General features: G+C 43.9%; 1 protein-coding gene across 1 annotated transcript in view; it reads right to left on the bottom strand.

The window, feature by feature from the left end:
• The window catches only part of LOC119383978 (protein ced-11), a 93,635-nt gene that overhangs the window by 36,186 nt on the left and 42,221 nt on the right, over positions 1–15,228 (bottom strand). Inside the window, exons 10-14 of the mRNA XM_037652262.2 lie at positions 14,166–14,308; positions 12,151–12,290; positions 7,920–8,032; positions 7,606–7,700; positions 556–711 (exon numbers count right to left, since the gene is read on the bottom strand). Of these exons, the coding sequence (XP_037508190.1) occupies positions 556–711; positions 7,606–7,700; positions 7,920–8,032; positions 12,151–12,290; positions 14,166–14,308 (647 nt within the window). The remainder of the gene's footprint in view (positions 1–555; positions 712–7,605; positions 7,701–7,919; positions 8,033–12,150; positions 12,291–14,165; positions 14,309–15,228) is intronic.

Raw genomic sequence — 15,228 nt, 5'->3', positions numbered from 1 at the left:
GATACGAGTTTCGCATGATACGAATATTTTTGGTAACCCCGCGAGATTCGTATCACAGAGGTTTTACTGTAAATGTGAAGAACGTAAAGTGGACGAAAAGATAACTTGCCGCCGGCAGGGACCAAACCTGCAACCTTCAAATAACACGTCCGATGCTCTACCACTGAGGTACGGCAGCGGTCATCCTCTCGTCCACTTTATGGGGTATATATGTGCATTTTAACCTAGGAGTGTTAGTCAGCGCCGATCGCAGCCATGGCGGCGAGTGTGGAACACTTTTTTTCTGCCTGTTGGCATCACGTAGCACGTGATCTTTTTACAAGCCGGCAGCTGACCAATAATCCCTCGCATACTACCTGAAGGCATCAAGTCTGCCAGAACGAGACCCTTGCTATGATTGAAGGAAAGAAGCCTAGTCACTCAATGGACCATGCTCATGATGGCATTACACAACACACGACGACTTAAGGTCCAACTTAAGAGTCAAGAACACAATGTTTCCAGTTAACGAATGGCCCACTGACGAAAGAAGACAGAGAATGTTGTACCACTCACATCGGCATTCCCTGCGCGTCAAGACGGTAGATGATGGGCAAACCATCAGCATCACGGATCCACGACTGACGGTTGATGCTGACGCCTGCAGGGCTTGTGGACACAGAGTTCCAAGCGAAGCTCGGTACAGGACCGCCATCAGAAGCCAGTTTAAGCCTGGGAAGCGAATTGACAGGCCACTTTGAGAATTTTACAGTCAAACCTCAAAATGAAGTTGTTGCATCTGACACAAAAATGCCTTCATTATAACTAGTGTTCATTAAAACTTTATAACAAGCATACATATATGTCGCATGTAGACACATTTTAGATTTACTTCACTGATCATGGAACACTCGTTTTTGGCTGATTTCATTGATGTGCTGAAGGCTCATCTGTCGACCATACAAGAATACATGAAGTGCCTCTTTTCTTGCTTAATAGTATTGACATGTTTCTATTTGCATGTTGAATGATCTACAGCTGCTCTTGCACACAATACTAAATCATGTCTCTTTTACATGCAAATGTCCTATAAAATGTCATAAATGTCATATAATGTGTAAATGTCACGCTAATAACACACAAAGGATGTATTACGACTTAGTATGTATACTACAGTAGAACCCCGCTGATACGTTTTTGAAGGGACCGTAGGAAATAAACGTAAGAGACGGGAAACGTAAGAGCCGAAAAACAGGAAAAACGGCAAAATATTTAGTGGTACAGAATTTTATTTCAATTCTTACGAGCAGCACAAAAATTGGCGCGCTCAGCCGCGATCTAGTCGATGGATAGAAACGCGGAGCTTAGGACGGCCTTATCCACAGAAATGTAATCAACGTATGTGATTTTTTTAACACCAACAGCTGTAGGCATGAAAGAACTAAGCACACGCAATCACGACCGGCGCGGCGAGTCCAACCGCGAACCGCACGCACGACCATGCGAGCTCCAACCAGCTCGAACTCCTCCCGTTCTCCGACAAATAACGATGATGATGAGTCTACGCCAACGCGATGGCAGAAGTGAATGCCAATCTCGAAGGCCTTGCTTTCGCAAGCAATTACGTCATACACGCCATGTTTGTGCAATGCAAATCTCAGAGGCTATGCTTTTGTCAATAGTAAATGCCAATCTCGAAGGCCTTGCTTTCGCGAGCAGTTACGTCATAGACGCCATCTTTGCAATTTGAATCTCGAAGGCCATGCTTTTGTTTGCATCAATTGAAAGATTCTGTTGCTTGCGCCTCTCATGCGGCTAATATTACGGTCAAACGAGGCCAAGCTGCGTGAAAATGCACCATGGCCGCTCTCTTTGGTAGTCACTCGGTCGGCTCCGGGCGCACTTCGCGACGTATCATACGGGAACGGTCCGATAGTTACGACGTAACAGCGGGGTTCCCAATACATTGTATCCTATGGGAGCTATGCCGGGACCGGCGGAAAACGACGTAACAGCCGGGAAAACGCAGCAGTGAGGAACGTAACAGCGGGGTTCTACTGTACTAGTCCATCTTGTACTCAGCACTCCTGCCTACAGTGCCTGTTTGGGCTAACAGTATAGTACAAACAAGTAAGAGATAAATAAATAAATAATATTTGTGCGTGATGCACCATTATCTGACTATATGAACATGACATTATGAAAGCAAGCTAACGAAGCTTGTTTAAAAAAAATCTTTATTAGCACATATGAAGTTTTCTAGAAGATACTTCAGCTTTGCCTTATTAGTCTTCTATCAGAAGGATGATGGAAGGTAACTTGTGGTTCTTGGTTTTTGAAGGACCTGCTATTTGAGATCCTAGTCACAATTTAAAGAAGAGACAGAAGTATGCACTAGAGACTGTCTCGAATGGAACAGCATTCACAACAGTCAGATGATGCCAATAATACATACCAATTATCACCCTCATTATGTTTACTCAGAAACAGACAATGTCGTTAAATATGTATATTGATGAGTATTGTGCAATGCACTTACTACCTGGTAAAAGAAACAAACAGCACGAGTACTGAGATGCGTGACAGCAGACAGCGTGTCAGGTCCTTGTGTGCTCATGAGCCACTGCGTTTGCAACTGCATCATATTTCACGATGATTCCCCTTATTTTGGACTGACTTATGAGTGCCACAGGATGCATGTTTGTCAGCTCAGATCCTTGCCGCATAGGGGCCCTTCACACTTAGCACATGCATGTGCACGTGTTTGGGAAACGTCTTGGGCACCTGCAACTTTGTGTTTGCATCTTCGTCTGCGATGTATGGCCCCACGTGATTAAGCTGTTGTAACTGCAGGGCGTTTGGTGTTTACCGCTGAGCAGATACGGTGTCTTAAATTCACGCATGTGCAAGCTGCAAGTCAACTATATTCACTCTCTCATAGCATTGCCAATGTTGCATGCAAAGTGGACTAGGTACACCTTTGTGCCAAGACCTCTTTCTGAGCTTTTAGCTTGCAGTTCACAGTAGCTGTGTGAAATGATAATTGTCTACAGTACTGACAGTGTTTTCTAATGAATTCAAGCATGAAAGTGTTTTATGCTGGGCAAATTTAACTTGACATCATTCTTCAAATCATTTCCGGGACGTGAATAAAAGAGCATGCTCATTTTCTAGCATACACGCTACATGTCTCCATGTTCACTTCCACTCTCCCTGTCTGGTCTATTGATTCACTTCTTGTTAGAGCCTAGCCAAGGAACATTTCTTAGATCATAACAGAGGATACTTTTGGTGCAAATCGCTTCTTAGATAAGTTTGGTCAACAATGATCATCCACATTATGGACATCATTCTCTGTAACAGACAGTGGGTGGACGAAGCCCAGGAAGACTCGTCCCATTGCACGTGTTGGGTGAAAGATGAAGATTCAAAGGAGCTATCACTGTATGCAGATTCCAAAAAAGTGTGTTCAAACTACTACCATTTTTTTAACAGTGCTCCTCTGCTTCGCTGCTCCTCATGGCTGCCATGCCAGGGCTCTTTCCTTTACTTGGCTACTTACTATGCCTTGTTCTGCTATGCCCAGAGAACCTCCAAGCATCCATGTGGCTAACAGTTCTTGTAACAGAATGTCCTCAGCCATCATTTCTTATCTCGTAACCGTTCTTTGCAGTTGCATTAAATTTGGTGCCACAACAGTGCTTCACTTAAGTCTTTGCTGCACAGTACGACCAGTTGAATTGAAGACGCCTACAGTGCACTGCTTACTACAGACACAAAGTGACCGCACAAATTTTAACAAACCTCAATGCAATGACACAATACATTTAGCCCCTGCAGTGAATATGAATCCGCCACAAAGACAATTAACAGCAGAGCTGTTTACGCTTGGAGTAACGCCATTGTCGACGGTGCAAAACTCAGCAGGTATGCACCACAGAAAGAGTGTATGTGCCAAGCAGCTCCTAGCGCAGCATAATCATGCATAGTATAGTATAGCAAGGGGCTGGGAAAGGGAAGTGAGGGTGAGGAGGAGTGATGAAAGGGTGAATACGAAGGAAAGGAGAAGGGGAGAGGGTGGGGCATAGCCTTGCATAGTGTAGTTTATGCACCACAGAGAGTGGGTATGCGCAGCTCCTAGCATAGCATAGACACATTGTACAGTATAGTATAGCAAAGAGTGAGAAATCGAAGTGAGGGTGACAAGGAGTGATGTGAGGGTTAGGAGGAGGGAAGTGAGGAGAGAGGGCAACATAGAAAGAGATAAAGAAGGATGAAGGAAAAACTCAGTCTGTGTTTGCCAGGTCGTGGTGCTTGCTTGCCAGCTTCGCTGTTTATTCAGATTTCACAGACATAAAACTGGCCTTAATTTTTTTTTTCTTTTTACGGTGGAGCCTTTATAGGCTAGTTTTCAATGGATCGCTGCGTGAGTAGACCGAGCGTGTAGACTAAAAGCAACAACGGTTGCAATCTTGCCATTGGCAACTGCGTCGGAGCACATGTTGCGGCTGCTGCACGTTCTTATACGGTGGGGTACTGCGGGTGGAATAAAAGCGCTCTGCAGTACAACATGTGAAGCTGACATGGAGAATTATGTACATGATCAGGAAAATTCTGGCTTTGATGCCAAATATTCATTTTGCCATGTGCTCTTCAAGGTGCTGCTCAAGATGCTTGCAAATGCTAGAAAGAAGAATACACACCCAAAAGGAGCATTCTAGGGAAGGCTGCAGTTTACGATAGAACTATACACTTAAGCATCCCTTAGACTACTCCCAAAAGAGACTTTGCACCCGTCTGCTCCACTGGTCGCCCACATTCCCCCAAGGTGAATGGTGCATCAGCTGCTATTGGGCTTTCACTCAATACCAGTCGTGGATGCACTTATTTTTAATTTCTGATGAATGAGGTGAAACTGCGGCTCATACAGATCACAAATGCCAAAAGGGGGCCTCACAAACAATTACTGATAGTGTGGATCCATCACGCGAGTGTACGCAACTGTTTTGTATCCCCTGTTCTTTAAGATTGCTAAGATTGTCTAAGAAGGTGTACAGCTGTGTTACCATAATAAGTACATGAAAAGAAGCCTCGTATAGTACTCAAGGTTAGAAGCATACCTGCCAAGTTTGGAGAAACGGAATCCGGGAGATCTACTCAACAAGGGGGGGGGGGAGGTATAAAGTATGCCGACCCCGGGGGGGAGGGGGGGTACTGCGATTATATGGACACTGTCAGCGGGATTTTGCGGTCGCCGCTGATCTGTACAGAGTACAAACCGATAACATCGCTTGCGCATCGTCTGTTTCACGTGGGAGTAAAAGCGCGCTAGCGCTAGGGACGAACGCGGTTGAAGCAGAGATGAAACGACCCGGCCGTCACCGTCGCGCGAAGGGCACATGCGATAACATCACTCCGCGTGCGAGGCCTGTCGTTGCTTGCTTACCAGTTATTTCGTCGGGCAAGATTTTGTGTGTACACAAACGCATCATCTACGAAATATTAACGGCTGATATAACCTATAACATATTTAGGATGTGGCCAGACAACTTTGCTCATGTGGCCAGACAAAGCACTGGACGCGCGGGGCGAAACTGGATTTCCGGGAGATTTTCCTATGACCCGTACAATCGGGAGAAGCGTTCAAAATCCAGGAGTCTCCCGGGTAATCCGAGAGACTTGGCAGGTATGTAGAAGCCTATCAGACTGCATAAAATGCGTGTCAATTTATTATGGACAAGCTTCTCTTGCCAATGTGCTTAATACTATTTAATGTTTTTCATGTCAGCAATGTCGCTGGATATGGAATTCATTGGTCTTACCATTTCTGAATCTTCCGCTTTAAACTACAGAGGCTAGTTTGCAATGGTTAGCTGACTGACACAGCATCAATGATTGATTACTTGACGTTTTTCTTCTGAATGCCAATTAGCCAACTAAAACGTACCAAACATAGCAGATAAAGAGGCATATTTGATTTGAACATAGGCTTGTTTACTTTTGCTTATTTCATGTCTTTAGAAAGCTTTCCTCTTCCCCCTTCTGAATGTGCCACTGATAAAACTGGTGCAATTTTGTAAGCCTGGCAACTGTTTGTTCTTTCTCTCATTCTTTTGCAGTTTCACAGCAGATGAAGCAACAAATCAGTTCATTGTCACTAAGCAGCATGCCCAGTATCTGAAACGCAGAAGCTACGAAGACTTATTCAGGTGGTATAACTGTAGAGCAGTGATAGAGGCTTTTGCGTCTTGGGTTACCATTAGAGCTGTGCGAATAGCAAAATTTTGGGTGCGAAGCGAATTCGAATATTGAAGTGCGAGTGCGAATTGAATCGAATATTTTTCGAATATTTCTCGAATATTTCTCGAATACTTCGAAGCGAAATTGCAGAAAAAAAGTTGGAGAGGATTCCTAAGCACATTCTTATGCGATAGCAACACGAAAGTTTCTTTTCACTAGGTTGATGAAGCACTGGCGGGGTGGTTTTTCATAGTTGTCTTATCAAGAATGAGGCAATGTAGAGGCCGAATTGTATTTATGTACATGATTTAGTGTAACCAAAGTGTTAACACTTTACATGTGATAGGCAAAGATGCCATTTCCTCAGCCTCTCCTCCTCTTTCCACTTCTATGGAAGCCTAACTGATGTGGCGGACAAGGGTGTGCTCCCTTCAAGTCCGGAGTTCCAAATCTGCCTCGTAGACATCGATATATAAGAACATCTGAAATTTTCGATGCTAAAAAGCTTTGGTGTCCGATTTTTTGGACTCCCTGCCCAAATTTCAAGTCCAAAACAGCATTAATTGAGCCCTCACCTCTGCCACATCTTTCATCTCCATGTTGGAACCAGCGTTTTCTTGAGTTAATACATTTGCGACCGTAGCGAAGCTTGAAAGGCAGCTTTGCCGCAATACGGGCATGTGTTGAGGTGAAGCGTACTGAAAATCTAGGGACCACTTTCAATAGGACGTTGACTGTGTCTTGGCAAAGTTCGACTGTAACGGAGCTTGAAAGGCAGCTTTGCCGCAATACGGGAATGTAATGAGGTGAAGCATATTGAAAATCTGAAGGGGTCACTTTCAATCTGACGTTGACCGTATTTGTTTTTGGGAAGTTCGAATAGTTCGAATAGTAAAATTTCAGTGCGAATCGAATAGCAAACACTATTCGAAAAATATTCGAAATTTCGAATATTGGCACACCCCTAGTTACCATAGCTCCATTTCTTGTCAAATGAGTTGCAAGCTTCCACACGCAAACCTATCGCGATTAACCCTTTGCCTTCCGTTTTCGGGCCCTGCCCAACAATGCAACGTGGCAGCTGCGGTCCGTGGTCAAGCACTGCTGGACAAGTTCTTTCGCGGTTGTTTCACATGCGCATTTTCTAAATATATTATGCGCCATCTGTAAAAGAGTAAGTAAACTTCCTTTACTTGAGCTTTGAGTCTTTCATTTTCGAACCAGAACGAACGGACGGTGGAGAAAGGTTTTGGACTGCAAAGGGTTAAGAACTGATCAAAAATAAAACAAGGAATTCAGTAGCGCCGTACCTCATAGCAACAGTTGCGGCATGCGTTCAACAGTTGCAATGCGCAAGGCTTGACATTACAATCTGTAAGGGCTCACCCCAGAATGTCCTCATCAACATGTGGCTGCAGATGAGGAGGGAAGTCGGTGCGTGGCCGACTGTAGGCCACGGGGTCGTACTCTAGCCACAGCACCTGCAATGCAAACACAGTTACAGTAAGCAGAAGGTAAAAGATTCACAGTCTACATCCAAATGAAGTCAGGTGCTACACAGCACATGAAAAAGCAAAGTGCGGAGCTTCAAAGTAAAGCACACGAAAAAAAAAACTCTGCTCTCAATGCTGGAGCAGATTGACTACCCCGCATCACCGAGCGCTCATCTGCCGACCTTAGAGCATGACGAGCAGACTCACCTGCCATGCAACATACTTGTCCGGCACAGGATAGCGGAGGACACGTGTGCTTGGGTAAGGGCTCTTGCGAGACAGCACATGCACGGCACCTGGCAGCAGACCACCTGGCTCGCCTGTGGGATGGAAAGGTGAAGCATGTGCAGGCTTGTCACACCATTTGCAGACACTGTCCAGCAACACGAGCACGTGAGCAATCCTCATCGACTGAAACGTGACAATTCAGGTCTAAGTAATGCACATACTTTCTTTTCCACCGTCTCCGGTTTGCGTCATATCGGCGTGATTTCAACTAGGGACTAGATTCGTAGTGACATGACGCATTTATCTCGAGCAATTGCACATACCAGTTGTTGTACTAAAACTTTTGATGTTGCATTTCAATCCGTGAGCATTGCACATGGTGCTAAAAAATCAGTAAATTTTGCATAATGCATTGAAAAGATTAGAGGGGATCACTGCTTTCACACAACTTGCCAACACTATCACATAACCAGCGCAACGTGACAATGGAATGGGCATGCATCATGGTGCTGCAGTGCTGGCAAAGGACTTGTCACATAATGCGAGGCATGTGTCAAGAAAGCTGTGGTGGTCGTTGCTTTATATAAGGCGATAACTGAACTATCTCAAAAGGGAATACTGCTGCTGACTGTTGTGGGAAGTGCAATGTAGGCCGTGCCAGGTTCACGACTCATTCAAGCATGTCATCGGTTTGCCAGCGTCTTAATATGTCTCGCAATCGGCTTTAACGTTAATCAATTGTTCTTCAGTTTGCACACCACTCTTTCTTGCTTGTGAGGGGCTGCTCAAAGGCCAATCCCCACCTACTTCAAACTACAGTCAAATCTCGTTACAACGAACACCACATTAACGAACATTTCAAATTAACGAACTTTTAAGAAATCCCGTGCCGACTGCTTATAGTTTCAATGTAAAAATATTTCACTACTACGAACTTCAGATTAACGAACATTTCAGAATAACGACCGTTATTTAATTCCCGTGTAATCTTAACAACGCCTCAGTACTACGAACTTATATCCCGAAATGCGAGGATTCTTAGATTTCAGTGTATCGGTCATGGCAGTCGGAGCTGTAAGGTAGCAGACGACGCAGTGCGAAGAGCGGACGCCCTCCCGCTAAAACCTGAGATGGCACAGGAGGAGAAAGACGCGGGCGGAGAACTTTTTTTTTTTCCCCTTCGTTGCGGAGGCGACAACGCATCAGGTTTTGTAAAGGCCCAACCGCATGCATAGCAACGTTTATAGAACGTTGATGCATAGCACGCGACTTTCGAGCGAAGGCGACTGCGACAAACGGGCTCCGTCGCGCTGCTCGATTGAAAACTATTGCGCGCACGCAGGCAAATTACGAAAAAGAATTACAGAGTAGATGAATGACAACATGCCAAATTTATTATTGTCTTGTTTGAGATAAAGATGCCATAAAAGCGTTTCGGGACTTCCTTTTTTCGCAATCTTATGTTTAACCGCGGCAAGTATCTGCTGTGATCCCATGGGGCGCCCGGAAGCGTACGCTGCCTACGCTACGTCGCACTTTGCAAACTGCGTTATGTTGGGGTTAGTCCACGAGGCGCATTTCGACAACGTTTCCTCTTGCTGTCATAGAACGTTTAAAAAAAGCCGCAGCGCCTCACGTCGTTGCTTCGCAAGGAGAAGGGCTACCTCACACGACGATACGACGACGATGTTGACATTGCAGCAAGCTACCACCACTGCAGCAAGCTACCACCGAAACATCAAAACGAACCGTCGATCATAAATAACGACAAAATACGGCCGCTGCCTCGCTCTCCGCGTGAGATGGGGCTGTAAATAAGGTAGTCTATAACTTGCATTCCTTGAAGTACGCGCCGATTGGAAGCATCACGAGCAAATTGCAACCGAAGCAAGGGTCAGACATGGGGTCAGAGATGCTGCCATGTTGTTGGATATCGTCATGCTCACTTCCGGGCAACAAGCGATGTTTTCTGGCTTTCCAGAAACCTGGGATGCTATCGCGGAACGATTCTATTTCAGATTCCAATGCCTTTCGTGCTTTTCGCGCTTGGCCAGTGGTCAGAACGACGGTCCGTCCGCGTTATCAGCGCGATCAGCCAGCCCAGGCTCTGAGCCAGCCGTGTGGAATCGGAAATAGCATCGTTTCGCGATTGCACCCCTGCGACAAGCGACGGCGATGGATGGCCCTCCGCGACAGCAAATCCTGTCGGCCGTCGCTCAAAACTCGCGTGCATGCAGTTGGGCCTTAAAGGATTGCAGCGATGACATGGACGACGATGTCACGGTAGCACCCGAAGATCGCGACGAGTCCGTGTCGGCCACAGATGCGTTGGCCTACTTGAGGAAACTCCGCATATTCATAGAAAAAAGCGGAACAGCGACCGAAGCGGCGGATAAAAATGCGGACGGTCTAGAATCGTTCGTGACGCAGAGTTTGTGCTGCACCCGTCAAAAAAAACGATCACGGACTATTTCAAATAAACGTGCCTTGTCTGACGTTCACGTGTGCATTGCTGTGAGAAACGAGTTCAAGGGCGTACCGTTGCAAAGGTAGGCCGTTTGCGTTACTGAAATTCTATTGTTATGGTAAATTTTTGGGCTTTCACTATAACGACCTTTCAGAATAACGAACATTTTTCCGCGGTCCCCTGAAGTTCGTTATACCGAGATTTCACTGTATATGTCTTACTGCCATGTGCTTTTTATGCTTCTGAGAAAGTTCTTTTGAAATGGCCTTTTTAAATAACCAATGCTTAGCATGACCGAGTGAGGTGAACGGGAGGTACCCGAAGTCACTCGGCTTTCCTACAGAGGTGGAACAGATGACAAGAAAAAAACAGGGTGTGCGCACACTCCCGCAAAAGAATGTTAACTTACGCAGTTTGTGTAGCAAATGTGTAGTCCAGTCAGCTTCAAAAGGCACATTATGGCTTTTGAAAACCTGAACATGCGGGTGTAGTATATACACCAACCAAAGTCCGAGCTTCGGCTCCTCTCATCTGATAGGTGGAGACGTCCAAGGCAGCCTCCAAATATTCTCTTATTAGTTTTTTGAATGTCATTTGTATCCTCTCTATTTTATGCTGTACTTATTTAACCCAGCCGTACATTCATAGAATGTATGTGCAGGCAGTTCCAGTGCTGCTCGAATCGTGAGAGCAATGGAAGAACTCCATTACCTCAATACTTGTGCTAGCGTTGTTCATAAATATAGGCTGGTATTCCCTAATTATGCACATAGATCAATAGCACATTTTGGGTAATGTTTTCAAATAAAAAGCTGCATACCTATGTTGTTAGAATGAATACAGTAATTCTCGATACTGTTCATCAAAGCAAAGGCACTGTAGATCAGGAAGGCTGATGAAATTAACCACTGAAACCTTATCATTGCTAGATAATTCCCCGAGTCCAACATGACTGATTGTCATGGGGCGAACCGGTAGTGCCCCTAGCGCAGTCTGCGTGCACACAGTAAAAAGAAAAGTGCAGGGCTCTGGCCAGCCCTTTCATGTATTAAGCGCCAAAAAGTCACTCACAGCACGACTTATTGGTCTCTCACCATTTTTTTTTGCGTTACTGTTAAATCTGATACAACAAATTCAGTAAAACGGGCAATTTACATCTGTTATATCGAAACTTCGTTAATTTAAATTTAACCTTTCAGGCAAACTATAGTCGCTGCTTTGAAAAATTCATTTGCAAAAGCTGCATGCAAATCAATTATATGATCACCAGCACCAGCAGAAATTTATTGCCTCAGATTTCCTTTGTGGCATCAGTGACACTTAGTTATATTCAAATCACATATAATTATGCTTTGTCATGCTATTGGTTTTCTATAGAAATAAAGTCAAGAAAGGTTAAACACTTCATTATACTACCAAGAATTTTTTTATATTGAGGTTCATTAGATCAAGGTTTAGCAAGCCAAAGAGAATTACACGAGATGAGCCTTGTCAATATAGGCAAGCATCAGTGTCTCTAAAAATCAGACTGGTCAGTTTTACCGCTTGTTTCGTGTCTTTCTTTTTCATCCCAACATTCTTTTTTTTTCCTACGCAATGTGACCTACCTAAGTAAAAATAAATTCCCATCATTCTGCTTTCAATTAATCTGTAAATGTAAAAAGCATCCCAAAAACAAAGAACAAAGAATCCCAGGTGCAGCTTTCTTTTAATCTAACACGATCGTGCAAGTAGAGAGCTCACCAGGTCTGTCTGTCGCATTCTTGAGCGTCTGAAGATAGGAAAACGATTTGCCAACCGTCCTCTGCAGTTCTTGAATCTGGCCCTTGAGAAGGCTCAGGGCATGTCGCTGGTGGTCCATGTCTTCGAGGAAGTACGACAGGCTGGAGACAGAAAACGAACACGCAGCAGTATGAGGACATCCCCATAACACAATTATACACGTAACACGAAACACAGGCAACACTCGGGCCAACACCAGTGACAGTGCAGTGCACAAGTGTCTCTTATTGCACTTGATGCCTTTACAGGAACACATCCCAGCAACAGATCCCACCTCTAAACGCACATTTCAGAGGTGATCTCAGAGAAATATAAAGTGCATGCCAAATGTTACAAGTGACAAAGCAGAATGGACTAATGTTATAACAAAGTTTTGTACACTACAAGTTGGCACTAGCACACAAAACCTATTTTGCAGATTGTTTTAAAGGTAAGCAACATAAACAACGCTTAAGCGAGTATTTGTTGTTTCATGCGAGCATGTTCCCAGATCTGTATCCATGTTTCCTAACAAGAAAGCCAGTGTACACACATTCAAAATTCAACAAACATCATCTCTGATCTTAAGACGTGGCAATGAAAGCTATTTTTGTTATTTATGGTGATAATGTGATAAAGTTTGGCATGCAGATCTGACTTGTTATGCTGATATCAAAATTGAAATCACTTCTGAGACATCTGTCATAGTTTTCGAGTTACAACACCTGATAGACTCTCATTGCCATCTCAAAATTAATTAATTACACATAAGTTCATAAAGATTTTTGCTCCAGCATATTCATAAGGGTCAATCCTATGCCGTAAGGTTATCGGTTTATTTTTTTAATATTTCAATAAGCAAACAAAAAATATTTGAAATGTCCTGTAGATATTGTCTTACTAACAACTTTTACAAAAAGCCAATTATAAAAACTGTGTGATTTGCAGACAAATATGGACAGCTTTACCATGCTCACCAATGTTTCAGGATCTAAGTGCAAAAAACTGAATAGTTTTATTTTTGTTTGTTGTGAAATGGCGCTAGCATGACTGACACCAACTGCACAAAAAACGAAAGCTGAGAAAACAAGGCTCAAAGAAAATGGAGCTCAAAGCTAGGAACTCAGAACAGAGCTGCTTTTATTTTTCATTGGAGCAATGCAGTTTTGCAGCATTTGAGCAATGCAGCCAAGATGACGGCATTGCGCCAAGGGGAAACTGCAAGATTTACACTTTTTGAAGCCGGATTTTCGTGGTTTTTGATCACAGCACACAAGTAAAGTACTTCTTTTTCTTAGCTTCTATTGCTTATTTTGTTCTAACATTTCACCTAAACATAAAAGATGGTCTGGGCATTAAAAAAAAAATTAATTAAAAAATCGGACATTTTGGCCAAATTTACTGTTCCCATTGCCATGTCCTCCCTCAAGAATATAGTGTAACCATCACCAATCAGAGTAAAAGGCTCTGATGTGTGAAAATCCATTAGTTACGTCAACCCTCAAGTGCACGTCAACCCTCAATGTGTTCAACTCAAAAAATATGTTTGTTGTTTGTTGATCTGATATGATGCGTCTTTCTTTTGTGTCAATGCCAAGAAATGAGCCTGCAGGTATGACCCAATCAAGGTAATATAACGAGTGTAACACTGCCAAGCCAGGACATAACCTCCGCAATAGATCAGAGGTGGTGTCAAGGCCTGGCTTGATTGTAGTGCAATAGTGATGATTAGCCGATTGCCCTGTCTCCTTAGCTGCTGCAACTTGCACGTCTTCAGAGAGACAAAATTCAGCAGCATTCTTTTGCGAGCCTTCATAAAGCCTTCCGCTGTGGCTAAGGACTGCTAGGGGACCCATTTGTGGGCACTGTGTCAAAGCGATCTTGGAGATGCTGCATTTGTCCTAGCTCAAGCTCATTGGTGACATCATTCGTGCATGTTTAGTAAGTTTAGCGAAGATGTTGTCACTGTAAAGACATGTGTGTTAGAGTGCAGAGACCTTTCCAGTTGCTTCTTCTTCTTCTCCTCGAGTTCGCGCTCCTCGCTCTTCCTCTGGCTGTACTGTGACGCCAAATGTTTCCAGTAGTTGTAGTCCTTCTCGGAGAGCCGCAGTTGTGACTTGGCCAGCTCTGGGTGGCCGTCCTGCACCAATGATAAGCAAATAAAACAGGCAGGACATGCACAAGCTATCTAAATAGCAGCGAAAATTAGCTGCATGCATACGCAGGATTGTGAAAGGGGCTACTTGGTTGGTGTTCTGCTACAAGCTTTAACTTCACAGACACAAGAGGCATATGCACACAATTGGAGTGCACAGCACCAACTCATCACTGCTTTCTTTCGCTTTCTTTTATTTGCTGCACCATATACAACCTGAGTTGTTCTTTTCCCATGCATGTCGATTTCTCGTTTCAGAAGTAAATCTGTTTTATTTCCTTTGTTCTCTTCCTTTTTATCCTAGCATCAATGCATATGTACAGTTCTCACGGATTGAAATGGAACATCAGAGCTTTTAGTATAATGACTGGTATGTGCAATTGCTTAAGATAATGTCACTACAAATCTGGCAGCTAGAGGTATTGTTGGCTGTGATGTAAGTGTTCTAGTCAAAATTACAGATATGAAATGAACTCAGTATGGTGGATAACGAAAGTATGTGCATTACTTAGCCCTAAATTGTCCCGCTTCAGTCCATAAGCACTGTACCTTGCTCGAAATAAAATGGTTGTTAGCTTGTGCTCCAGCTCTGGTTATCTGCATTTATTACCATGTCTGCGAGATACATAATAACTCAAAATTACTAAAAAGATATGCATCTGCACTTACCAGAATAAAGTAAAGAAAATATGACAACGCTCCTTCGTGGGATCTATAAATTCTCCAATCAACAAAAGCGAGCGCCAGAGTCGTTATTTTTGAGTGGTCACTTTTGACAACACTTTCATTTTCGAAAGCTTTCACAAGAACCAGCGCCAAACTGATTTGGCATTTACGGCCCACATCAGCCTAACGCTGTCCCAACTAGAGCTGTGCAGGGGCCGTATTTCCGAGCCCGAGCCCGG

The sequence above is a fragment of the Rhipicephalus sanguineus genome, chromosome 2 (assembly GCF_013339695.2).
Source record: "Rhipicephalus sanguineus isolate Rsan-2018 chromosome 2, BIME_Rsan_1.4, whole genome shotgun sequence".
Taxonomy (NCBI): Eukaryota; Metazoa; Arthropoda; class Arachnida; order Ixodida; family Ixodidae; genus Rhipicephalus; species Rhipicephalus sanguineus.
Note: the sequence above shows the minus strand (reverse complement) of the source record. Positions and strands in the feature narration are given on the sequence as shown.